Here is a 27,613-nt window from a genome sequence, read left to right as displayed (position 1 = left end):
AACAGAAACGGGATTGCCGACAAAACTGTTGTGGAGACCACGCATGCGAGTGGAGTGCGAGTGCGATTTGTGTGCATAGAGAGTTTTAGTGTAGCGTATACGCAACATTCTTGGCACACACTGTGAAACAGCAGGTCCACGATGCGCGTGCGTATGCTGCAATGGGAGCCCTTGCGGGTTATGTACAGCCGCAGTCAGAGTTAACCCGAACAATGAACACACATCGATAGAGCGGCTTGACTTTAAAGGGACACTAAAGGGAAAAATGATTTCTTCTGGTTCAGTATATTGCCTCTCTACTACACCAAAAACGCCACTCTTACCACGATAAGACGCTTGGTAAACCAGAAGAAGCGCAAGATCGAAACACAGGTGGCGACGCCTCCTTGAAGTTTCCTCAGCTGGGCGCTATGACGTCATGGATTTTGATGGCATTTTCTAGGGCCTACTTTATTATATAGCGGTACAGATTGACTACATTGCGTTCTATAGGAACCAAATATTAAACACGGGAAGTTTCGGGAACCTTCGCTCAGCCAACGCGGTCCAAATGCGAAAAAACACTTTGGAATCCCTGACCTCACAATGACGTGCCAGCGTCGGGGTTTCGGCGCGAAATTCAAATACTGCTACTTCGACTTCATTTTCTCATCTAATAATCAAGCCATTATTTTGAAATGGCTGCCTGCAGGGTTCCGAAACAAAGCGTTATTAGCCTCAACTGATTTAATGTTTTGCTTTAGTGTCCCTTTAACAAGCATGAGTTGTAAGGAACAAACATGGAATGCTTTGGAAAACAGGCGCATTCAGCTATAGCACATTCAAAGAAGTCCAGTCTGAAATTTTCCGCACCCTTACGGAAGAAGCAAAAGAGCAGTTAATGCGTGTTCGGTTTAAGCATGGCAGTGACGATGCGCACAGCTATCTTTATTGTTTGATTGTTTGTTTGCATGTTTGCTTATTTCATGTGTAAATATCATCTCGCAGTTTGTAGCAAAATAAATGTAGCGAACAGCCATGCTTGTATCAGAATACTTCTGGCACATACGTGGCTACTTTCTGACATCCATCCGACGTCGCGGAATACTCAATTCGGAAACCTTTCCACACGAGAGAAGGAATCGTGTTTGTACGCGCGAAAGCGTAGAACGAAGTAACCTTGTCCCCGTATTCTCAAAACTTTCCCGTCGAACAAATTGCGGCCAACGCGATACCCAACGAGGAGCCTCCATCGCGCACGGACGATATTCTGCGATTCTAAGCGAGCTCTTCTTCAAGCTATTGACTGTGTCCTCAGACGGGACCCCTGTTATTCATTAACTCTAGCAATGACTGAGCATATTGACCATGCTAATAGAAATGGCCGCGACATCACCTATCAGTGGATGCCTGCACATTGGCGTGATCGGGAATGACAGGCCAGAGGCCGAAGCGAGAACTGCTTTAACTATAATGCTTCTGAAGTACGCATTGCGTTCTCACGAACAGACACAAACGCCCTGCTTCGCTACGTAATACGCAACTCTACGTTGGACCACCAGACCCAACCAGATCGACGACACGGGCGAGTGCATAAGTGGGACCCAGAAACGGAATTCCGGATGCCTCACAATTAGGCTCAACAGAAGTCAATCATGGAGCACCGGATTCGCCTTGGTGTCGCATTCACCAGGCGTTACGGACGCCTCATAGGATGCAGCGACATTAGCCCAAATTGTGAACACTGTCGGGTGCCAGAAACACCGGTGATCACACATTTCGCGTTTGTCCCGCGTACGCGCAAGAACGGCAGAAACTGGTCTCTTCCAATGGAAACGTCGATAAGAGGTCGGTATCAGAAGAGTTTCTTTTGGGTCCTTGGCCTAATGCAAACAGCGCAGCCTTGGTTACAAGCGCCGCTGTAGCCTTTCTAAACCCACTGGGCTGGACGCGTCGCGGCTTTAGAGATGCCACAACGCTGTGAAGTTGTATATACGCACTTCTTCCTCAGATCATCATCAATATTCATCAGCCCTTTTCCTCCCCGTACCTTTTCCCCAGAGCAAAGTAGCAGGCCAGAGCAAGCTATAGCTCAGGCCGACATCTCTGCCCTTCCGTAAATAAATTTATCTGTTTATCTCTGTTTCTCTCTTTCTACCGGACGAAGCAGCTTCGGCATTTGGGGCTGTGCATTATAGATCGCGGGTTAGACAACCGACCGCGGTGGCACTGCTTCTACATTCACAATATTAAAATAAAGAAGAAACACAGCGTTTGTACAGTGATGTCGGTGTTCGTCGAAGAATCTAAAGTTATCAAAATTAACGCTGTACTAAAGAGTCAAGCTGCATTGCTAACTTGCGCGCTTGTAACAGATGATGTTTAAAACATGCTGGCTATGACGTATTTCCGGCTCTGGAATTGCTTCCGGGGCATTCAATCCGCAGAGGCATCGCCTTCGGGATTTCTGTTACTCTGAAGAAGCGGTCGTTGGGCGCTGGATTTGAGCACCATCTATGGAGAAAAAAAACGGTCACCCTTAAAGGAGCACTTACTTGACATTTTCGGCTTGTCAGTTGTTGCGTTAGGTGAAGGTTCTGAACCTCCAGCCTTCCCAAAGAAAGAACAGTGTTGGCAAGCATCTTCAGAGCGCGCCAAATAAATTACGAGAGTATAGCTTTTCTACGAGCCAGTTTCGGTTTCGTCTCGCTGGGAGGTGCACGTGACGTGGCGTCGTTATGCAGTATGCGCGTGGTCACGTGGTAGCGAGACATGCGTTTTGGCACTTCCTCCAGCTCGTTCGGTCGTCTGCTATGCGGCTACGTATTGCACGGCCCGATGTGGCAATAAGCGAGGCCGGAGCGAGTGCATATAAGCGTCGCGGTGGTCCCTCTCTCACGTGACCACCTTCTGTGTCATGACGTCACAACACATGTACAGTCAGCCGCAAAAGTTTGCGGGACCTGCAATGCATGGCGGAGCGCGGCAAAACTCTATTGCTGCGCCGTCTACCGTCCCACAGCGTGGTGTCGAGGCTCCCGGCACTTCCACGCCAGGCGCACATTCTGCAGCCTAGAATATGGTAGACGAAACCGAAACTGGCTCGTAGAAAATGTCATATGTACTCCTTTAATTGCGAAGGGGTTTCGGTAAGCCAAGAAACGGCGCAAAAACTGAAATTTTCACACCAGTTCGCCGGGATGTCACTACTTTTGAACAGAGTTTGCTTGGGTCTAGGTATAAACCTGTATCGGTAAAAAAAAATAACTGCATTGCCTCTTAAAAGAACTAAGGGCTCAACCTAGTGAATTTCGAGAACGTTCACGGCGCCAAAAACGACCCACGCAAGTATGATAAAATAATTTGAAATTTGTGACGTCACACAGACGTAAGGGGCGCTGGAGTTTCGGCGCGAAGTTCAATAAAGGGAAGGTTTGGACTTCCTTTCTTTCTTTCATTTATTAATCGGTGAACTCGCCGCAAAAAGCATATGTACAAAGCGTCAAATTCACAAACCTACACTAACCGACCTCTTCTCGCCAAATGAATGAAGGTTTGGATACCACTGGAACATGTTACCAAGTGAAATCGTATACACTCTGAATCACGCTGTTTTTTCAGCAATGCTAAAACATTCTTTAACCTTACACGCCTAGGATATCTTTGTTCCTGTTCTTCACGACGCCACTGCATTCTTGTGTCTCATTCCTAGTAATTTTCTGTATTTTTTACGATATATTATTTTTCTTTTGTACATGCTTGAGCTTTATAATCGAGGGTTTGACGAAAGTTCCTCTGTAGAGGGAAGAACATGGTCAAAGAATGACACACACTCGCCAAGAGAAGAACGAAGGAAATTTTTTTTAACTGTGTTGTTAACTGCCTTGTTCACAGACCGTGAACAAGGAACCCGTGTTAGGCGCGAAAACGTCAACAAAACTTTCTTTTATACTAGTTTCTCACTTGGACAGGGCACGTCTTTCTTCAAAAACGCTTTCGGTTTTGATTAGCACAGATTTCCGTGTACTGCTGTTAAAAAAGTTTTCTTTTTTTGTTGTTTATGTTCTTCTTTTATTTTAAAAGGCATTATCTGTTTTAATGTGTGATGTATTTATCCTTGCGTTACTGCAACACCACTGTGTGCTGCCCTTCTGCCCTTATATGCCTATCGGGTAATCGAATAACAATGCTTAACAAGTGCAAACCGTTTTAGCATTGCTATAGTGTCCCTTCAAGCAACGAAATAAGCTAACAACTAATATCATCTGAAACATGGCAACACCACTGCTTCCGCCATGGCATGCAGACAGCTAAGAAAGGAAGTGTCGAATATCTATTTCCTATTTCGATTCAGAAAAGAAATAAAGATAATGCGGGAACGAGTTCGCGATACCCACCGAGCAAGACGCCCGCGAAAGGAAGCGCTACTGACTCGATTAAATTTTCTGGCTCCGTTCTTTTTTATTTATTTTTGTCGTGAAAAAAAGAAAGAAACGTTGAGAATACGTAAGAGGATCACGCGTATATATAAAGAGGCGGATCTACGAAGATGTTCCAGATAAGCATGGCGCACGCATTGGGGCACTCGACACGTCAAGGTCGATCGGCTCGGACCGAAGTGGAGAAGGCAACGCCGGAGTCACGTATTACGCGCGCACCGACTGTATATCGAGCCAACACGTGGATCGACGGGAAACTGCGTGAACAGGAGGAAGCGTAGCGGCAGCCAGGCGTGCTGGCAGCGTCTCTCGTAACACGGGGCGAAATGGAAACGAGAGTAACGAAGGGATTTCAAACTGAGCAGACAGAGCCAGTCGAAGGAATAAAAGTAGCGGGGGAGAGGGGGGGGGAGGAGGGGTGGATTATACTGCCAGGTGTTTTGTAATAGCGGGGATTATCAGACGCGGGGAGCCGTTAAGACCCAATTCTTGTAACGGTGGTTAAGACCGGCGTAGCTCGCACTATGGGTCTGGCGTTGCCAAGACGAACGCTCGAATGGGGAGGGCTTCCCCTTTATGATACTTTTCATTTTCTTGTCGGTGGTTTCGCCTTCTGGAAAACTCGAACATGTCGCTCGGAACGGTTGCAGGAGGCAGGCGCCGAGCCAATACGCGCTGCAGGGCAGATGTCCATGAAGCGTCGTATCTTCCGACACATGTAGAGAACGTAAAAAAATTATTACAGACAGACAGACAGACAGACAGACAGACAGACAGACAGACAGACAGACAGACAGACAGACAGACAGACGGACGGACGGACGGACGGACGGACGGACGGACGGACGGACGGACAGACAGACAGACAGACAGACAGACAGACAGACAGACAGACAGACAGACAGACAGACAGACAGACAGACAGACAGACAGACAGACAGACAGACAGACAGACAGGCAGGCAGACAGACAGACAGACAGACAGACAGACAGACAGACAGACAGACAGACAGACAGACAGACAGACAGACAGACAGACGGACGGACGGACGGACGGACGGACGGACAGACAGACAGACAGACAGACAGACAGACAGACAGAAATTTGTTAAAGTGGAGGGAAATTAGAAAAAATAAATAAAGTATTAAAAAACGCACAACTACCCATAAACAGACAGATAGACGCACACACACGCGCACGTGTACGCTGTGAAGCCAGAGAGACACGTTGTGGGAAGTAATCCAAATGCAGCCGTCCAAGCCGCGACCATTCATTCGTCGTGCGAAGCGGCAACGACCACTCCCTATATAGGCGATATTCTCGGGTTGCTGCATCGTGCATAAGTGTTACGCAGAGTCACGCGCTGCATTTTGTGCGTTGCCTCTCCTACAGCGTCGCGCGAAGCGATGTAGATGCGCACCCTCTAGTGGACCCCGTCGAGCTTGCCACGAGGTCAGCTTGTGCGTACTGCGTATACACTCCGGGAAACCATCCAGACTTGGAGATGCGCATCGCTGTCACATCGGAAAAAGATTATTTACCTTCGCTCCCTTCCATATACATTTCTTGCCTACTGCAAGTGGTGTTGCATACCGAATTAGAAACATCTTTCAAACTATACAGAAGGGGGTACTGAAAACGACATATGTGCAACTCACTGTAAAACTAATCGAGCGAGATTAGACGCATCACGCAGGTCAGACGAAGGACGGTACAAGTATTTTTTCATCTTTCTTTCCCAATCCGATCAGTGTAGACATTAAGATGGACTAAAAGCCTTGAGGTCCGCTTCTGTCCGTTTCGTTTCTAGCACTGGATCACTCTTTTAAAAGTCCGTAAAAGACTCTACTTTTAGCCAGCAACCAAGTTGCGTTCTTTGTTACCCGTATGCCCGGCTGCATTTCATCATCTGCGAGGTCACTGCCGTCAAGTGGCATACTCATTCAAATCAATCAGGGATACAGATGGTTTCTTGCACCCAGCAAACATTGCTTCTTCTGATGGCGTAGACGTCTGTCAGCAGTGGTTTTACGGTTGAATAGCTTAATTAGCTGAACAGTGTAGTAAACGATTTCTTCTTTCCGAAAATCATCGTTATATTTTGATAGTTTGCGTCCAAGGCGGATATCTCAGTCTGAGAGGGGCCGCATTCAGCAAGCTGCGCTATAATTTGAGCACCCGAATGTAGCTTGCAGCAGATATTACACTACATAGCCTCCTCAGACTTTATGCGCACCCCCGTGGACAGTCGCTTTCGTCTGTTTCATAATCAACCCAGAAATTATAAGCTAATACATTCTGGTGTAACGTAAAGCTAGATTCAGACTCGGGGGCAGCGGGCTAGCCAAGCTCTTGTAGCTTTTATCCTTGGTCCCCTCATCCTTGTGGTGAAATCAATCAAATCAATCAATCAATCAATCAATCAACCATATGCAAAACGTACAATCACAATCCGCGATAAAGAGCCGCCACGTTGTGTTAAATACGTACCTATACGTACCAAACAAAAGACGGTTTTACTCAACCTAACTCAAAAATGAACTCTTTGTTTATATACGTGGAGGTGATGATGTGAGCATGTGCCCGTTCCATCTGCATGGGTCCCCCAAGGAAATACTTCTTTCTGGTTCTTACGAAACCGGTTGACAAGAAAAACTAACTTTAAAGGACATTGCGTCACTATGATTTTGTTGGATGGGGAGAGGTTAGAAAAAGCTTGCGAGCACCTCCATGCGTTTCTTTTTTAAAAAAATTTTCTTATAAGAAAAATGGACTAAAACCCGAAGCGTAGCTCTCATTAAGGAATTAAGTCTATTGAACGCTGTAGACTGCAACTAATGCACTTACAGAAATTGTCCTTACTGTATAGATGTATGTGTCAAACTTTGTATTTCCCTCTTTCTGTTCTTTCTCTGCAGCGGGCGTGCCAAGGAACAAAGATGGCGGCGAAGCTTTCGCTCTTCGCCGCCCTGCTGCTGGCGGCGCTGGCATCGTGGCCCGAACTGTGCCAATCGAAACCCACGCGCGCGAGTCACGGTCGCGTGTCGGCCTCTAACGCCGGTAAGAAAAGACGTTACGCTGCATTTGACATACGCCTCACCAAATTTTCTCCCAAATCTCATTCCCAAATGTCAAGCATGATATTTGCCTCTCAATGGCATGTGTATATTTACGGCTTCGAAAAGTCAACATAAAAAACAGGATATAAAACATAAAAAACAGGAAACAACATAAAACAGGATATACATATATATATATATATATATATATATATATATATATATATATATATATATATATATATAGTAGTTTTGCAACACTGTCCGTGTCCCTTACCTGACGTACTATTCGCGGTACTGGAAAACACGCGGATAGGAAATATATCAGGCACTTTCGAGCACACTAGACTGTATAGTTATGTCCGAGATGTCGGTAATATTCACACTTTCTTTGTAGATTTGATTTGTGAACTATCGTTTGGCAATGTAGGTTTCAGGCGCACCGTAAACGTTTACAATGTGTACACATGTACACATCTACACGCACTGCGAAGATCCGCATTGTTGCACAGCCTCTGCCTTGAACATGGGAGGCGCTGGGTTCGAAACCCGTCATTGCGGGGAACCCACTTGTTTTATGTGATAGGCAGAGATGACCGCCGGCAAACTAGTCGAGCAAGAAGCCGATGTTTTCGAATAAAGGAACCCCTATAGCTCAATGAAAATACGAGTCATTTTCTATAAAACTTAATAGAACTCTATAGTACTAAAGATGTCCTGGTACAACAGAAATAGCTGCATCAGGCAAAATTGTAACAGGAAGAGCACATTGGTGCAGGGATATGAGCTTTTTTTTGCCACATATCCTGACTTAAGGGTAATGTTTGATCTAGGGATCCTCAAAAATATCTTAAAGCTCCGAGAACGAGCGGAAACTGAAAGGTAGCAAAAAATGCACTCGCATTCTCCGCTCTCTAATAATTCACTACGCCAGCGCATTACCACCGCTTGTCGTACCGTTTTACATCTTTTTCCAGGGGCGCCGCAACATTGCAGTGCACATCGACAAGAACCACCTCTTCGGGAACGACGTGGAACCTACGGCGTTACGAAAAAGGTCGAAATAAATCAGTGCGACAGCCGAGTAGCCAACTGTAGATCGCCAGTTTGCAGCTCTGCTTTATTTTCTTAATTTTTTGCACACTTCGAAATACCTCCGAGTTCTCGCGACCTATACCAAGAATAAGAAAGAAGTCTCCGGCAAATTCCGCGACGACCTTTATTACCGACCTCTGACTATCACGCTCAGAAAGTCGCGATCGCAACCGCCGGCACATAGCCAATTTGAAACACTTTTTGTACATTTCGACACAATTCTAAGTTATACCGAGACCTATAGCAGGGAATACGAGCTAAATATCGGCAAATTCTGAGACGACCCCCTACGTCGACCTCTCCGACAATCACGCATTCGCACAGAGCCTTACATATAAAGGCGCGACTTCAACAATGGAATACTAATTTTCGGCGTTAATTTCCTGGAAGTGGTTTGGCTTTCATTAGTCGCTCGCTACACGTATACACTCACGATTTGCTCTATATGTGGAATGAAATACACCGAGACGTCAGCAGTAGGGCGCGCGAATCATGCATCACGGCTCTTGCTAATCGGCGGGACTAATTCGGAAAGGAGTAACGGGCACTCCCGTTACGCCACCGCCAAGTTCCCAGTGACGGATGGCAACAAATCATGTCTGCGAGATCCGCTACATGCTCAAGACTAAAACTAAAGCAAAATGAACGTGATTTGTTTTTTCGCTGGTAGTAGCTTGAGGACATTAGGATTCAGAGCGCACGCTGCACCGACAGCGTGTTAAACACGAGCGTGAGAGCGAGCGACGTGATCGTCATTGAAAAAAAAAAAAAGGGATGCGTCTATGGAAATAGGGTTGGCCCCGGCGTGCCGGTAGCCTGACCCTCGCCCCAACACCCAATGTCACGGGAGATACTTGTTTCCAGCTAACCTTTATACACCTCAACTTTCATCATAGATGCGGAACGCCAGAGGAATGCCAGAAGGGAGCGCAAGCTCACTGCGTGGTGCCAAGATGTTAATGCTATTTTAATGACACCGTCAAAGTTAGAATCAATCTTCTTGCTTAAGACCTTTTAGGGCACAAGTACAATCTTTCTGCCACACACACACACACACACACACACACACACACACACACACACACACACACACGTATCCGGGTTTGGTTCGGAGAGAGGCTGCATCCATTCTGCAGCTATTCAGGCCATAACTTGATACAAGTTGACAGGTACAGCGCACTGACGTGCGCCCCCTGCATTCGTAAGGAACCTGGCAAGGTTTCCTTACGGATGCCTGCTCAGCGGGCTACCAGATTTTGCAACCACGAGGAAAAATGGCTTTTAATTTGTGCCATTTGGCTTCCGTGTGCGCGTTCCACTGTAAACTCGTCGGCTGCAGCGAGGAACGATGATTGCTAGGTCGGGAATGTTTCTGCTGGAACAATTCGAGTTAAGGTCCAAGGTGTAAAACGTACGGGAAACGCACTATCAAGGTTAAGTTAAGGAGACGACTTCTAGCTGTCTTTTAGAGGAAAATGGTGGCGCAATTAAACCAGAACAAAGCAGGCACGAGAACACACACTTTTGTGTTACTGCATCTAGTTTTTCGTTAACTTACAAGGCTGTCAAGCTTGCTTTAGAAGATATCTTCTAGCTGTCTCTTAGACGAAAAAGAGGTAGTGCAAGGTAACCACAGCAGAAGAGACACCTGAACACACAAGAACGTTTGCCTGTCCACGTGCCTTAAGAGCCCTGGTTAAATTACATCTAAGCTTTTAGCTGTCATTAGTCGAAAAGTGGTAGTGCTAGGCATCCATAGAAAAAGAGATGCGGGAACATATAGGAGAGTTTGTGTGTCCCTGCATCTATATTTAACTTCGTTAGATTAGAATGCTGCAAGGTCTAGCTTAGGAGACTGCGTTTAGCTGTCTTTTAGACGAAAGATGATAGCGCAAGTGGACCAAGAAAATGAATTGTTTGTGCGTCACGCAAAGAATTGCCGGTGTCCCCGTATTTCTTTTGCCCTGGTTAGCCTAGAAAGTTGTCATGATTAGCTGGCTTCTAGCTGTCTTTTAGACAAAAATTGTAGCGCAGGGAAATCAGGAAAAGGGGTCACAGGAACACACGTGAATATCTGTGTGTCACCTGGTCTCCTTTTTTCCTGGTTAGCTTACATGATCGTCAAGGCTAGAACAGAAGACAGCTTCTAGCTGTCTTTTAGACGAAGAAGTGGTAACGCAAGTAAATGAGATAAATATAAATTTAAAATGAATTTATTTGACTCAAGCTTACACAAGAGACACACGTTGTCTTGGTTTACTTAGGTTATCAAAATCAGCTTAGAATATAGCTTTGTGCTGTCTTTTAGACGAAAAAATTCGAGGACACCTAAGCACGTTTTACGTGTTGTGAATGCAAAAGCAATAATGTCTATTTCAACGCCGCTGAGCGGTCCTTCGAGTTATGAACTCGCGGGCAAGCGTGCCTTTGAGACGCTGGGCGCGTTTTGATTTGGCCTCGTTTCGATTTTGACATCGCATGTCACATAGCAAGGCGTGGCATGTACACATACCTAAACGTATGCGGAAATTTTCGCTCACGGAGAACTCCGCCGACGCCAGCACCGACACCGGATTTGCTGCGACAAGGGGTCCATTAACGCTACCGCGTTAAATATGATGCAACTTGTTTTACGCGCTTGACAAAGCTATATATACCCCCAGCCCTCGACACTCGTGCACGCGCTGTGAATTCTCGCCTTAAATTATTTCTTTCCCGATGCAGGTCAATGCGACAAGAAGCTCCTGCCCACACGGAGCGTGGTGTGCTACGTACGGCCAGGTGACCCGCACTTCGATCTGTCGCAGCTGAACCCCTGCCTCTGTACGCACGTCGTCTACGGGACGCTCCAGATAAAGGAGGACCTCTCGCTGGGACCGTTCCTCTACGGTGTGTGGTTTTTTTTCTTATTTCTGGATCTCTTGCATCCCCAAAAGGACCTACGTCCCCCCCCCCCCCCCCCCCCCGAACGTGCATCCGTCAAACTCGGCTTGACAAAACTTTGGGTGGAGGAGTACAGTGCACCGTGAGAAACGCGTTCCCACAATTAAATTTAAAAGAAACTGCACTTTAGGTGTGCTGCTAGGAGGGCAACGTTCATGCTTCCCGTTTCCTATAACTCTTTATTATCCATCGCATGCAGGGTGGTGTACAAGGAGCAGTATTGCGCGATGTGCCTTGAGAACTCGCTGGCTTTGGTTCGTAAATTACAGTGTGCGCCATAAAGCAATTAGTTAAAGCGTTCATTAGCGAAATTTTGTTAATTTGTCAATTGTGCATTTTTGAATGCTTCTGAATTTGAATGTCTGCTTCTTCGAGTTACCCAGCTCGAGGCGCAGATTTGTGTTAAATGCCACTAGCAATTTCTTTTTTCCCTTTCTTTTTAATTCTGGTACAGACAATGCACAGGCTGTATTTATTCGTTTTTATCAGGCTTGTGTTAGCCTACAACTCACTCTGTGTCACCTCCCTCTGGGGTGCTATTCTGTGCATGAAATCCCGCTTAGCTGCAGTAAAGTTTATGTACATCGGTCATACAGGCCAGTGCCTAAATGACAGAGTTCGAGAATACGAACTTTCGATTAAAAGAAACTTTCAGCACATTTCCCTGTTCATTGAGATTCCTGCGTGTGTGAGCCGAGGTTTACTGGTGTCGCCATTCTGGGTAACAGAGCGGCTGCCCTGGCACGTGAAATAATGGAAGCACACTACAAGAAAAAAAGAAGACATGTGTATCAGTGACACGTCTGTGGTTCTGCGTGGCGGCGAATACGAATTTGTTTCAATATTTACTGGATTAGAAAGTTTTGGGGAAATCCCCTTATCTAGCCTAACTTGATGAGCGTTTGAAGCGATGCGGCTTGCCCATATATGTGCGAAACGGCTATACATCACGTTCCTTCTCTGTGAATATAGTTGCAAGCGACGCCCTTCTCTTTTTGGTCTTCATTCCGTGGTTGTTGTGCATCCGTTTCGCACCAGTTATCGTGTACCAACAAGCTCGGCAGCAAGTTTTAGCACGCTATTCTGTGCGTTGACAGATTCCGCCATGTTGTCGAATCCGCCATCTTGTCAGCTCTGATTGGCCGAGAGAGCTGCTACGGCCTCTCTGATTGGCTCGCAATGCCGCCGTTGCATTATTCGACAATACGCGGCCGAATCTGGCGATGTCGCAGAATAGGCATTCCCCGGGAAGTCGAAGAAGACTCGTGGTTTCGACCTGCGGTTTAATGTCGCGCGGCGTCCGAAGCCTGTGGGCGTAAACGCGCACGGCCTTGTTTGCCCCGGCCGCAGGCAACCTGACGGCTCTGGGCGGACTCCGACGCCGTAACCGGCGGCTGGTGCCCATGGTCGAACTGCGCGGTCTCGACCACGTGGAGCAGGTCCCGACCGAGGAACAGCTGGCGCACCTGGCGCAGCAGGTGTCTCGAACGGTGGCCCCGACCGGACCCCGCGGTCTGGACGTCGACTACCAGCTGCACGGCGTCGACTACCAGGTGGCCATGGAACAGAGACCCGTGCTGGGACACTTTCTGCACGTGAGTGAATAGCGACGCGTGTGTTGCATGCACATCTTCCATCTTTAAGTAGAACGCGTTGCTAAACTATAATTCGCGCATGAGACTAAGTAAGATGATTCTTGCGTGAACGAGAGGCGCGCAGAGCAGTAACAGTAGGCGAGACGGGCGCTGACGTCCAAGTGTTTACTAAATTTTTTAATTGCATATACGTAGGGGCGGGGCGGGATATATGGCCAATTTATGATGGAAGTATGGCTAGGTGCTAAGATATGGGGCAGAAACTTGGAGGTCAACAACGAAGCTCGAGAACAAGGACCGCGCAAAGAGCGATGGAACGAAAATGGTTAGGCGTAATGTTAATACACGGGAAGAGAGCGGTGTGGAGCAGAGAGCAAGCGGGGATAGCCTATATTCTAATCGACACTAAGAGAAAAAAGAATGGAGCTGGGCAGGTCATGTAATGCGTAGGGCTGATGACCGGTGAGCCACTATGGAGTCACAGAATGGGTGCCAAGGGAAAGGAAACGCAGTATAGGAAGGCAGAAAATTAGGTGGGGTAATGAAATTAGGAAATATGCAGGAACAAGGTTGGAATCAGATAGCGCAGGACAAGGGGTGGAGACGGCTGAGATAAGCCTTCTTCCTGCAGTTGACATAAAAATAGACTGATGATGATGATGGCTAGGTGGCAGGCGCCGTCGACCTGTTAGCTTTTTTTTTTTTTCGTTCTCATGACACAGCGCGAGATGCACTCAAACGGTTTCGCTGTCAATAATAGCTGACGTAAGTGTTTACGTAGGTAAAAATTGCAGTTTTTCTTGCTCTTGAACAAATATAGTGTTGTTTGCGTGAATCCTTTCGGCCTTTCCGATACAACGAAGTTCTGAATTTAACGAAATAATTATCGAGTCCCATCGACTTTATCAAAGAGACGTTTCACTGTATATATGGTAACCCCCATTAATATGTGTAGCAAAATTATAAACTGCACTGAGTTTTTCAAGTGGACAATATACCAGTAGATATGCTACCAGTCCGCATCATGTCATAGCCCCGCAGACCTATACGTATACATCAAACTCCTTGCGGTTGGCATTCATGCCATGCGCTTTTCGTTGCAGCACAATTTAACCTAGCCAACTCTCCCCTCTCTCTCTATTCATCCGTGGCACACAGCAAAAACCCGAGTACATCTCGCCCCCTAGAGACACGTCCGTACTATAGTACACAACAGAGGATTCGGCCACACGCAACCAAGCGCACCCGGCTTGGCGTCAATTCAAGTTCTCGCGGGCTCTCCCGTCCAGAGCCTGTAAGCTCGCCAGCTACATTAGGTGGCCGGTTTGTGTCTGATGTGCACACTGCTGCTGATCGTGCATCGTTCTCGCCGCAGCACTTCCGGCAAGAGACGCCCATCCGCAACCCGGTCGTGACGGTGACCGTGGCCAAGGAGCCCCACCTCGTGAACCACGCCTACGACTTCAGGACGCTGGTCAGGTATGCGCGGCGTGTCCTTCCTCTGTCGGGCGCGCTCGGCTTTGCTTCTATATCACAGCGATGGCAGCTACTACCGGCTATCTCTTATCTGCCTCAGATGCTTACTTTACTTACTTACTTTCCTTACTTAGTTTACTTGTTTGCTTACATACATACATACATACATACATACATACATACATACATACATACATACATACATACATACATACATACATACATACATACATACATACATACATAGATTACGTCTGCAGCCGTTGTCACCGTTGCCTGTCGCAACTGGTTGCACTGATTCCGCACAAGGCGATCGCCGCAACTCGTATAGGGTCACACCAGACCAGTATACCGCGTGTATTTACGAAAAACAGCGGTAATGGGGTTTGCAACGAGCTGTTATTGAGCACGACCTGTGTAGTGAATCCCTATTGACTACGGACGCCAGGTACCACGCGTGTCTATGAATGCGCCGAAGCTCGTGACGCTGGGACCCCTGGCAATTCGGCGATCGCTCCATGGGTCCAGCATTGCTCTGCGTTGCATTTTCGCTGCATCAGAGCTGTGCCGTGCAGTGAAGGCACAATGCGAGGCAAGGTTCGGGAGGCAAATTTTCAATGAGGATCATTGAGGAGCTAGGGAAGGGCTGGGCGTTTTCCATCCGGAGTACTTTATCTTAAGTGTAGCTGGCAGTGTTCTTGCAGCTTAGGAAGTTAGCACGGACGGACGGACGAATTGAGAAGGGGTTGAGGGGTTTTTAAAGTGCAAACGGGTGACCACCACTCTCACAATTGCGAGTTTCAGACTGCTGTTTGGAGTAAATGAGCTGAAAAGAAAAATCAGTCATTGGAGCCCATGGTTTTCTTTTTCTTTTACGTAGTCATTGCGTTCGCTGCTCGGTTTAAGCAACCGTCACGGCCCGTTTGTTGGCATGCAGGAACGCGGACTTTGTCAACGTGCCTGCCTTCATGTTCCACGACGGACAGCCCGAGTACGCCTCACACCCTGCACCGCTCCATGGAGACCGGGGAGCCATGGACAATACGGTACGTGACCATACAATGGGAGATGAGTAACTGCAGCTAGTCGCTGTTTTGTCAAACGTGTGCTGCAGTGTTGACCCTGGATCCTTAGTTTGTGATGAACCAACTAGCCTGTCCCTAGACTCGTCTGCCTCAAGTGGTCCGTCCAGATGCTCACGCTAGATCTAAGAAGCCGCTGGAACAACTAGACGTGCCTGAATTATGATCACAAAGTGGCATTAAACAGACGAATATTAACAGTTGTGCGAGCAAATTGCGCTCTTGCAACAGCTGAACGACTGCTCTTACCGTGTAAGGTGTCTTGGTACGCCCAGAAAGAGGGAATTACAAAAGACTGGTGGCATACCCTCAAAAATTATTATTATTATTATTATTATTATTATTATTATTATTATTATTATAAAAACATGCCGTATTGAAGTTGCGACACTAGCTCACCATGATGTCACGGATTCCTAGTCTAATCTTATAGAGTGCGTTTATCGCTAACGAAAACATACACATTGCATTCTATCATAAGAGGCCAACAGACACTGACACCAAGGACAACATAGGGAAAATTACTTTTGCTCAATAAATGAAATAAAGAAACGATGAATTAATCGAAATCAAAGAGGATGAAAGAACAACCTGCCGCAGGTGGGAACCGAACCCACAACCTTCGCATTTCGCGTGCGATGCCCTATCAATTGAGCTACTGCGGCGCCGTTTCCCCATCCACTTTCTTGGGTATTTATGCTTCCTAGTAGAACCCTGGGAGTGTTAGCCAGCGCCACCACTCACATATCTTGGCGGCGGATGTGAATGTGAAATTTCTTCGCAGTCAACCCATCCGCTCTCGAGTCTACGTAAAAGTAAATTGGGCAGTTCCCTGCACAACTGCCCACAGTGTTCATCTAAACATCATGCTGTGCGTCGAAGTCTCAATGAAATTCAACTTTTTTTTTCGCGAATTACGTGCTCCCAAATGCATTTGCGGTCGCCTGTATAGATATAGATATAGCCAACATCTGTGATAGCTACTCAAGGCCTGCGCGTCACGGCGACATGACGTCACCTAGAAATGTCAACCCCTTTTGAGGACGGCACGACTTTCAATGTAGGCGTCGTACCTCCTGTAGATGACGTCATGACTCATGTTGCGAGACGTCCACTCTGTGAGAGCCCCAAAACTCTCGTGGCCTGCAGGACCTTGAATAAAGTTGATTTCCTTCCTTTCTTGCCGGCCTGTAGAAGTTATCGGGGCGAGCAGCCTCCTGAAAGAACTTCGCCGAAGGTGGCTTCTCCGCATCAGCAGTACCTATGTGGTGAAGCCCGCTTCTTTTGAATTTTCTTTCTGTTAAAATTTAAACCGATAGCTGTGGCCACAGTATGCGCATAGAGGAATTATTTGAGAGCATGCGAGACCGATGACGTTACCGTATAAACAGTAAGTGTAGCTACCAGCGCACCTTCCGTTTTCCTGTGCATTCAATGGCGCCTAAAAAGAACGCCTTGATATGCTAGGTCGGTTCGTACTGGGGAAAGGTTGCACAAGCGCACGTTTTTCAGAAAAGGACAAATGTACAGCGTACATCCTGCACACGCAGTACATACACTGGCCTGTGCCTGTCCTGCGCCTCCCTCTCTCTCTTCAGCGTTTGTTAAAAGCGCGAACCCCGTTCGAACCTTGAATGACTAGTGGTCGTGCGTGTTGCTTTACGAGTCGGCGTCGCTCGCTATGTCGTGCGCAGGACTCCCTGGTGAACCTGGTGCTGGCTATGGGTGTGCCCCGGCAGAAGGTGGTGGTGGGCGTCCCCATGTTTGGCATGACCTACCGGCTGGCAGACCCAAACGTCGCCGCCATCGGGGCTCCGCTGTACCACGGCCACGACGACTCCTACCAGTTCAACCACCCGCAGGTACGACGCCACTCCCGCGTTCAGAAGGGTACATCTCTTTACAGAGAGTGCGTTAGATAGGACGCACGGAACTCGCGTTCAACGAGGCGCACATCGTTGGGCCCCTTGCATGCACACTTCTGAGCCTTTGAAGAAAAAAAGAATTATTCATGAGGTAGACTGTCCCGAGCCTTAGCATACAGTGCATTCGCGAGTCCTTGGACGCTTGAGACAAGCGTGCACATTTCGCGCGATTATCCAGGGGCATATCTCCAAGGAATACGTCCCTGAGCCTTTGGACGATTATCCGGGGACGATCGAGAAAAAAAATTATTCGATAGGTAGATGGTCCCGAGCCTTAGCATACGGTACATTCGCGAGGCTTTGGACGCTTGAACCAAGCGTACACTCCCCTCCCCCCCCCCCCCCCCACGAGATTTCCCATGATTATACTAGGGCACATCTCCATGGAACCCGTCCAGGGACGACTACACAATCAAATTCCCTGAGCAATCAAACTCAATGTGCCGAAATAGGTGGCTTCAGTTATATTCTCAAAGGCCTTCGGGCCATATTTCCTCTCTTCATTCTTCTTGAATTGAGGCTGCGTAGACGATTCCAAAAACTGAAATGTTTTGTAAATTAAGACGAATATACAGAGAAATGGCAGATGTCCGTAACGTTAAGCGCTAGCAGTTCCCGAAGACCGAAGTTTCTAGTTCATTTCTGTTACAAACACGAACCTACGAACCCACGAACCCCCCTCTCCCTCCCCCATTCCCACTTTCATCCCGTCTAGCCCTTCCCAACACGCGGTCGTTAAGCACAGCCAAACAATACTCGCAGGCGTTGAAAGCTTATTTATCGTCTTGTCCTGCTTTTCATTGTTATTTCTTCCTACCTGCGCAGTTCTGTGCCCTGCAACACAACCTGAAATTCAGCGTCGAGCGCGACGCCGATCTGACGGCTCCCTACGCGGTCAGCGGAGACGCCTTCATGGGATTTGAGGACGAGCTCAGCTTGAGGCTCAAGGTAAGCACAGCAGTGACCATGGCTCAACGTCTGCGCCTCCTTTTGCTGCGGTAATCCATTAACCACGCACCGGAAGGCCACCACCAGGTTCGATTCCCCACAACCATTAGGTAACGGCGGAACATGCGGTGACGCTCGGGCATTTATGGCGAATTTCACACATCGTCGAGCTATTTTTCAGCATACTACACGGGGAGAAGAAGGTGGACAGACACCGCTCTGAACTAACAGCTGAAGCTTATTTTCCTGAGCACCTCTGGAAAATAAACTTCAGTTGTAAGTTCAGCGCTGTGTGTGCGTGTGTGCACTTTGTCATAGTCTAATGCGATGAAAAAAAATACCACAATAATGCAGAACCGACTAGCCCGACGATCAGCCTTGCCGAATCCACACACTCATTTGAAGCAACTTTTTTTTTATAGCGTTCTTGATACTTTTGCTGTTGTGTTTTGGTTAGTATGGCCTGTTTCGTGGTAAGACATACGAAACCCCAACTGCGTATTTCGCGGCCTCGCGCGCCATAACTTGAAAGCCATCTGCGTTGAGGGCAAAGTTTAGGCGCTTCGACAGCTCATATCTTTGCGCGTGCTGCGTTCACGCCGCTTAGTCTGCGTTGAAGCGATAGACAGCGCGAAGGTCACTTCGCTCGCTGCTGCTGCCCCACTTGCGTGCTGCGTTCACGCCGCTTAGTCTGCGTTGAAGCGATAGACAGCACGAAGGTCACTTCGCTCGCTGCTGCTGCGTTCATGCCGCTTAGTCTGCGTTGAAGCGATAGACAGCACGAAGGTCAGTTCGCTCGCTGCTGCTGCCCCACTTCCTCACGCCAGCGTTTCGACAGCGACTGTCCTCGCTCATCGAGTGGGATGTGTTCATGTTTGCCCGTGCGCGCTGACACGACGCTTGTTAATTTAGTTAGCAAGCGAATGTTTTCAAGTTTATACGGCCTATAAAACTACTATCCTTAATTTATATAGCTGTCTATCACTTTGCTATCGCAATCGATGCTTCGCCTTTCGGGCGAAACTGCGACTTTTTGTTTTGTACATCAGAAATGTAAATGTTGGGAGCATATATAAACAAGCGCCTGCAGTAACCGTATCGCTTACAGCAAAATAATTAAAGGTAGTGAAAAAAAAGAAGTAAGTGACGCATGAGGGTGTTGCCTTAGTTCTAGAAATAGAAAACACTTGAAAACGAGAGATGGAAGCAGTAGTAATCGCTGTTGTAAGAAGTTATAATAAATGTAATTCACGAAAGGCATGCGTCTTTTTGCCTTTCCGAAGAACGTTTCGATTGCGGACGTTATTACCCTCGTAAGTAGGCCAACTAGCATGCAAATCAATCAAATTGTAGAGCTTCCTATATTTGCGTTTTACAGATGTGTGGCCACACACACAGGCAGAGGGAAGATATATCGTTAACCAGAAACGGCGCGATTTACAACCTTTCGCGGGAAGAAGGGGGAGACAATTAAGAGATGTAATGAGAAAGTGTATGTAGCTACACCAAGATACGTCTGTCCAGACACACAGGCAGAGGGAAGCTATATCGCTAACCAGAAACGGCGCGGTTTGCTACCCTTCGCGGGAAGAAGGGGGAATGAATGAATGAATAGAACTTATTGATAGGAAAGACAGTGAGGTCGACCTGAGCTAGTGCGCTCTAGTCTGCTACTCTGCACTGGGAAAGAGGGAAGGGGAGTGAAAGTATTGGGATGGATGATGATGATAAGAGAAGTGGTGAGTGCTTATGTACATGAGACAGTTGCCTCGCTAGAGCCGCTCGTCGAGCTTGGTGTCCTGCAGGAACTTCAACAATACTTTTGTTGCACGCATTGAAATTGCAGTGTCAGGCCATGGGCCGAGGATAGCTTCCTCCGACAGTAGTTGTCTGCCAACGCTGGCTAGGAAACTGTCTAACGTCCTTCGCTCCAGCATATATGCTGGGCAGTCGCAAAGTACGTGTTGCAGTGTTTCGGGCATCTGGCAGGGTACACAATCAGAAGGGGGAGACAATCAAAGGATGTAATGAGAAAGTGTATGTGTGTGTGTGTGTATATATATATATATATATATATATATATATATATATATATATATATATATATATAGCTACATAAAGATTCCTTGATGCAGGGTCTCGGTGACTAACGTCTTACTAACACCCCCCACCCCCCCATCCCCCGCCTCCCTTCGATCGCAGGGCAAGTACATCCAGGTGCAGGACCTGGGCGGAGCGTACGCGTACGCCGTCAACGACGACGACACTCGCGCCGTGTGCGGCCAGGGCAACTTCCCGCTGCTGCACAGCCTGCACGAGGGCATCACCGGTGTGGTGCACGGCGCCACGGGACAGATCGGGTACGTGCCCACCAACACCGAGACGCGCATCGTGCGCATCGTCGACCAGCGGGGGCACAACCTGCACGTGGAGGGTCTCAACTCGTACAGCGTCGCCGGGTTCACGTGCACGCGCGCCGGCTCGTACCGGCACCCGGGAGACTGCTCCAAGTTCTTCCGCTGCGTCAAGTACGACCAGCGAAAGCACGAGTACACCGTGTTCATCTTCGACTGCCCGCCGGGGCTCGTGTTCGACGAGAAGATCGAGGTGCGTGTATACACCCACTGATGTCCACCTGGACAACGGGTTTCATTGGTGTAGATACTGCCCTGTAGAGGAACCGGCGTGTTAAAAACTACTGTGGTGTAACGAAAAGCTGCATGCAAACGGCAGTATACGTGCGTGTATGTGTGGGTGAACGAGAAGAAATAAGGTTAATGGAAGAATCTGATCTTTATTAATGATATCCTGAGCCAACAAAGACACCAAGGAAAACACAGAGGAAGGTACTTGTACTTACTAATTGAAATAACGAAATGATATATTAATGGCAATAAAAGTGGATGAAAAAACAAATTGCCGCAGGTGGGGAACGATCCCACGTCTTTGCATTACGCGTGCGATGTTCGTGCGACTCTTTTTCTTCCTTCTTAACACTTTCTTTGTCCTGGGAAACGGGATGAACATGTGCGTCCTTGAGCGCTTGCTTTAATATTGCTAGGGTGCTTCGCAGCTTGAAGAGTCGAGAGATATTCAGGAACTAACGGATGCCTAATGTCTACAGTCCACCTGCATTAATTGCGAGTTTCAGACAACTGTTCGCTATGTAGCGAACAGTTGTCTATGTTGTTGTTCGCTATGTAGCAAACAGTCAAGTCGAAAGGGAATAAAATAGCCAACCACAACTATCTTGTTGGCGATCTTCTGCTACAGGCGCTCGTATATTCCTCACTGCGACACCGATAAAATTGAAAGCGCAGTGCGTGAATACTCATTTTACCGCAGGTCTGCAACTGGCCCTCGTGGTCCGAGTCCTGCCACGGTTCCGGCGAGGTCGCCGCCACTCCCAAGTCGGCCTTCCACTGCCCCGGTCTCGGGTACTACCAGGACCCCGAGAACTGCCGCCACTTCTACTTCTGCGACGACGCCCACGAGAACGGCACGCTGACGGCCTTCGACATGCGCTGTCCCTACGGCCTCGGCTTCGACCCGAACACCTTCAGTTGCAACTACCAGGCGGTCACTCCCGGATGCAAGGGCTACTCGGGTGTCGTCCAGCAGGCTCTCTTCGGACCGTCCCTGTACGGTCCGGGCGAGTTCTACCACACCCCGCGGGGCTCGCCCGCCGTTCACGGAGGCGTTCCCCTGCTTCCCGTGCAAGCCCAGAGACCCCAACCGCTGGGCCTGCACGGCGTCTCGGTCGCCAGCGGCGTGATCCCGTCCGAGATCCACCTGCAGGCATCACCCACGGCCCATCAGCAGATCCATCCCATTGTCAAGAAAAGCGCTTTCCACCGACCGTCGCACGTTCAGACAAGGGACATCCCGACTCACTACATATCTGCAGCCGACCTACAGGGAGCGCTCGGGTCGCACTACCCCGAGATTCAAATCGAAGCTCGCGTCATCCAATCTCCTGGCGACATTCATGGACAGGGCCTCTACTACGGACCGCAGGTCTACTCGCCGCAGGTGTACGAACAAGCACCGCAACCTGCACATGTTCCCAAGCCGACCAGCGGTTACGGCGGGCTTCCGGTGACCGTGCCTCAGGGAACTCAGGCTCCGCTACTACAGCAGCCTGGCACCACCGTCTACGGACAAGGAACTTACGGCGGTCAGCAGCAACCCGGCACTGCCGCCTACGGACAAGGAACTTATGGTGCGGGCGGCCAGCTCCCGCCCGGAACGTACAGGATACCCAATCTCAACATTCCGCCACCGCCTCCACCCCCACCCAAGTTCCAACTGCCGGGCGTCCAGTACGGACCGCCGGAGGTGCAGAGAAACTTCGACCACACGCTTTCGAACCTCTACCGCACCCACATCGTCCATGGTCCCGGCTCGAGTGCGGCGTTCATCCCAGGACCACCGCAGCTTCCTCATTACTTCAGGCCGTACCAAGAACTGCCCAGGGCGCTGTCTTACGCACCGCAGCTCGACGCCGGCTTAAGGACCTTGTCCGGGCCTTACAGCAGCTACATGAGGTACAATCCGGCCACGTCCTTCTACGGAGGCTACGCTGGCACCTACGAACGCAAGGCCTTCTCGCCGCCGCTCGTCCGACCGTCATCGCGCATTCGGTACGAGACGCTGCCGCCCGCACCCCAGTACACCGGCTCTCCGGAAGACTCGTACTTCGCCACGCAGAAGCCGCAGAGCGGAACCAACTCCTTCATCTTTGGCAACCAGCCCCAACCACAGCCACCGCGCTACAACGGCCTCACGCAAGTAGTGAGGACCAGGCTGCCCTTCGGCTCGGCCAACGTCTACCTCTTTAACCCGCTCACCTTCATGAACACGAACTTCCGGCAAGGAGTGACCATGTTCGGTTCCAACTACCTTTTCGGAGACAGCCACCACATGTTCCCACTGAGGCAGCCGGAGCCACCGAAACCCACGGTGCCTACGCTACCGCCCACGAGACCGCTCAACTTCGTGCCCAAGCTTCCGGAGACGCGAACAGTTCCGCCTCTGGGCGTCGGTTATGGTGGTCCGGGAGGAACTCAGTATTCGTACACGACTCCGCCACCAGCTTTCAAGAAGGACGACGATGAGCTGATCTCCCTGGACGCCCTGACCAACACCAGGAGCCGACCGCCGGTTCCGGCGCCTCCCGCGCCCCTGGGCCAGCCGCCGCTCGCCGCGCAGTTTCCCAAGTACCCAGCGCCAACCTACACGTCTAACCCATCGCTCCAGTTTCCGCCGCCTCCGCCAGAAAAGCCCTCTTTCTCCTTCACCCCGGGACAGAACCTACCTGTCGGTCGCGTCCAGCCGCCGTTCCCCACGCTCCAGCCGGCCGGCCAGATCCCGACTTTCGCGGCCCTGGCTCCGAAACCTCCGGCACCGACCGTGCCACTACCCGGACCCGTACCGCCCACCGTCGCTGCCCAGACACGAAGGCCACCACCGCCGCCACCTCCAAGACCAACGTACACCGTACCGGTCTCCCAAGCGCCCGCGCCTCCGGCTCCGGCCGTCTTCTCGTCGCCCGCCACAGCCCCACCCGCTCCTGTGCCCGTTCCTACTAAGCCTACTACGCTTAGACTACCGCCACCACCTCCACCACCGCCGCCAACCACGACGAGCAGCGTCAGCAAGCCGCCTGCCCGGTACTCCGTCAACAAGCTCGTCGTCGACGAGCAAGACCCGCTCATCACCAACGTCAAGCCCGTCCTGCACACCGCGCCACTCGACGACCCGCCGCAGTCCATCATCCAGGAGCTGCAACAGGTCCTCGGCAGGAAGCGCCCCGGCAGCTACGACAGCCCGGTCATCACGCCGATCGAGCAGCTCCTCGAAGAGGAGGACGACCAGGCCGTCAAGCTCATCGTCTCCGACAAGGGTCCGCCCGCGCTCCCGCACGCGGGACCTCGCGTTCTCGACAAACCGGCGAACCCCGTGGAAATCCTCAACCCGCAGCTGCTCGCGCACACGGTCCAGAATCCCGTGTCCGCCCAGCAGCCCGAGGCCATCGTGGCGGACAGCCCGCCCCCGGACAAGTCATCGGTGTTCCTCAAGGGAAAGACCCTGGTCAAGAACATCCAGTCGACCAACAGCGTGCCGGCCGACGGCTTGCAGCAGGAGCTCAAGGACAAGGCGTCCAAGATGTCCACCATACCGGAGGCGGCCTGCACCCGTGTCGGTCTGTTCCGGCACCCGACCGACTGCAGCCGCTTCTACGAGTGCTACTACGACAAGTGGCTGCAGAAGTACACGGTGCACGAGTTCGAGTGCCCCATCAAGCTTGCCTTCGATAGCTCGGTGTCGGCGTGCAGCTCCGACGGCTACGACAAGCTCTGCAGCAGGAAGGCTGCCGCCAAGGCGTAGTGAAGGAACAAGTGCTGCGCGCACTGCACTGTTGGAGGGAACGAGTGCAATCACTCTGTACATTGTCATCCGCGCCCATACACACGGTCACAATGAACGTGTCACAGCACGGAGGAATGCACAGAAAGGAAATATTCTCGGTTGTGACAAATGCTTGATTAACTTCATGGCTGAGAGTAATTCCACAGACATTCTCCGTTCAGCGACAGTCATGGTGAAGCAGGTGCAAATGGGCGACAAGTCTCCAAGAGTGACACTACTTGCATGAAAGTTCAATGATCGCGTGGGCAGAATGCACCATATCTGCGAATTTTGCTAAGATATTGTGAAGGAAATCCTGAAATGCAATTCTTTCAGAAGGTTGGCAGGATAAATAGGGGTGTGATGGGCATCAGCAATGTGGATTGTCTTAGCTTCTGCTTGAGCATATGTAAGACCTAGGACCAGAGCACTGACCACTAAGTGAATTTTGCAAGAGACGCTGATGACCAAGCTCTCATGTATGGGCCGCGCCAACGTTGCGTGTGTAGCGTTGCAGGAGCAAATGCGATAGCGCTCCTGATGTTATAACATGCTGCTAAAAGCATTGTTTCATGATGCGTCGGTTAATATGTTATGTTTCTGTTGAGAGATTTACTTTTATATCACTTGTTTTAAGTCATCCATAAGAAGCATCTCTTTGCAAAGCAGACAAAAACACACACAACACTCTCGTAAACTACAAGAAGGTGAGGCCGATTAAAGTTACATAAAAATGCTGTGAAAAAATAATTCAAGAGAACTGGCCTGTAAGTGCATTTGACTTAATGTGATTTTATTACAAGCAGGTTAACAAAGCAGACTTCTAGCAGATCGTTGGTTGCTTAACTCATAGGCTCATGTGATGTCAGACAAATCAATATGCCTTCGAAAGCCACACAGAAAGAGATGTTGACCATCATCATTTGTGCTTCTCATGTCACAGCGACATAAATCTCGCCACAGATAACTGTGCCTGATCTTGACGTGCATATTACCGTCAATGAATCACTCAAGGTGGCAGCTATGTTAATGAAACATGACATCAAAGACTCTATGGTGCTTACTTTGCTGTTACGTTGTGCAGTGGTGTTGCTGTTGTTACAAATCATATTAGGTTACAGAAATAAAAGATTTGTTTTCTCATAAAAAGAGTTTGACATCTTTCTAATGCGCATCTTCGACAATCAGCTTGAAGCAAGATTAGCAGCAACATAAAGGGAATCGTACAGCTTTGTAAAACTTGGGCAAAGATATCGGTATATGTGAAAAACAGGCTTCGGCACTTAATCTAACCTCAGTAGGTAGAAATAGAGAAATCGCTTCATTTAGCATCCACTGAATCATTGTTGACAAAGTTTGTTGTGCTTAAAAGGAAATGTTAGTCTAATGACTGTAGGGTGTACATTTTCGATATAGCTATAAACATTGTTACAAACATCACTAAATATGGGAAATTTTCAGAACAAATGAACCATCATGTTTAAAATACTCAGTAAAAGGAAACATTAAAATATGACATCTAAAGCAGACAAAACTTAGTCTACTACTCTGAATTACACAATTTGTGAATCAGCCCTTTTGCAGCACTCATATAAGCAATGTAGTAACTTTACACACGCTTCAAACTACTGCATCAGATTTGTCAGGTTTTAAGCAATCTAAAAGATGAAGTTTACAGATTTCTTGTGGAACAGTTAGATTTGTAATCTTTGCACTTCAATACGTTTTATTTACTGATGTTTGTCAATTAGTGCAAGATATTAGCTCTGATAGGGCCCCTCACCAAACCCCACAGAAAATTTTGGTTATACGCTGGAAGTTGTTACGTGGTTTCTAGGGAGCGTTCTGCCGCAAAAAAATTTTCAAATCGGCTCATTAATATCCGAGATAGAAATATTTCAGTGCCGCGAACCCATGATTTCAGAGGCGGGCTCCCCTGCCAAGCAAAACGCTCTCTCCACTCGCCCCGTCTAGCCTTCGCAAGCGAAATTCCTTCCCTGCGTTCTTCCATACCAGACCTCCAGGATCGCGTGACACATACGTCACAGGCCGCGCCTTCATTTTTTTTTTCTCGTCGCTTTTTTTTTTTTTTCAGCGCTACGTACTTTCGCTGACGGCGCCGCGCGCGAGCTGCGGTCGCGCTGCACACGATTTTGCGCACTGTGCACAAGAAAACATGACTAGCGGTATAATTCAGTGCTACACGAATACTGAGGCAGAACAAGCGGATCGCAGAGCATGCTCACGCGCTCGAGCACGGTAGAAAAAGGCATAGTTTCGGTGCCTATGCACCTGACCGCACGACCGTGGGAACGAGCAGACGAAGCGGAAGTACATTTCTCTTGCTCCGGTGCGAAGTAAAACAAAAAAAACACGCAGATATTCCGTTTGTGTGGTTTATTATTTCTCTAAACTTCAATTCAAGTAATAGAGCGTACAGGTAACAGATGTCTTGAATCATTCTCGAAGCCACGTGTCACCACGAGCGACGTCACACTGCGGACTCGAGTATACTTAGGCGAAGGGACGCAAGTACGTCATCCTCCGGCTTGGAGCGCGGCGGCCGCGAGAAGAAAGAACGGCGTTCGGTTTGAAATTTCATATCTTTCTGTGGCGCGTAGCGATGCAATACTTTGCAGACACAATCGTTATCGCTCAAT

The 27,613-nt window shown here is 49.0% G+C and overlaps 1 protein-coding gene across 1 annotated transcript; it reads left to right on the top strand.

Moving 5' to 3' along the window:
* Nucleotides 1–7,340: 7,340 nt before the first annotated feature.
* On the top strand, nt 7,341–26,102 carry LOC126525822 (uncharacterized). Its single transcript, XM_050173778.3, has 9 exons — nt 7,341–7,479; nt 11,298–11,462; nt 12,867–13,111; nt 14,487–14,590; nt 15,525–15,633; nt 17,364–17,531; nt 18,420–18,542; nt 20,745–21,149; nt 21,888–26,102. The coding sequence occupies exons 1-9, from the start codon at nt 7,359–7,361 to the stop codon at nt 24,930–24,932; spliced, it is 4,485 nt and encodes a 1,494-aa protein (XP_050029735.2). The 5' UTR covers nt 7,341–7,358; the 3' UTR covers nt 24,933–26,102.
* The last annotated feature ends 1,511 nt before the right edge of the window (nt 26,103–27,613 follow it).

Source organism: Dermacentor andersoni, chromosome 8 (assembly GCF_023375885.2).
Source record: "Dermacentor andersoni chromosome 8, qqDerAnde1_hic_scaffold, whole genome shotgun sequence".
NCBI lineage: Eukaryota > Metazoa > Arthropoda > Arachnida > Ixodida > Ixodidae > Dermacentor > Dermacentor andersoni.
The sequence above is the reverse complement of the archived record's forward strand: the minus strand, read 5'-3'. Positions and strand labels throughout refer to the sequence as shown.

Coding starts and splice junctions, on each gene's coding strand:
- LOC126525822 (XM_050173778.3), top strand. CDS start 7,359: ATGGCGGCGAAGCTTTCGCTCTTCGCCGCCCTGCTGCTGGCGGCGCTG. Junction 14,591..15,524: donor GACTTCAGGACGCTGGTCAG/GTATGCGCGGCG, acceptor GTTGGCATGCAG/GAACGCGGACTTTGTCAACG. Junction 17,532..18,419: donor ACCAGTTCAACCACCCGCAG/GTACGACGCCAC, acceptor CTACCTGCGCAG/TTCTGTGCCCTGCAACACAA.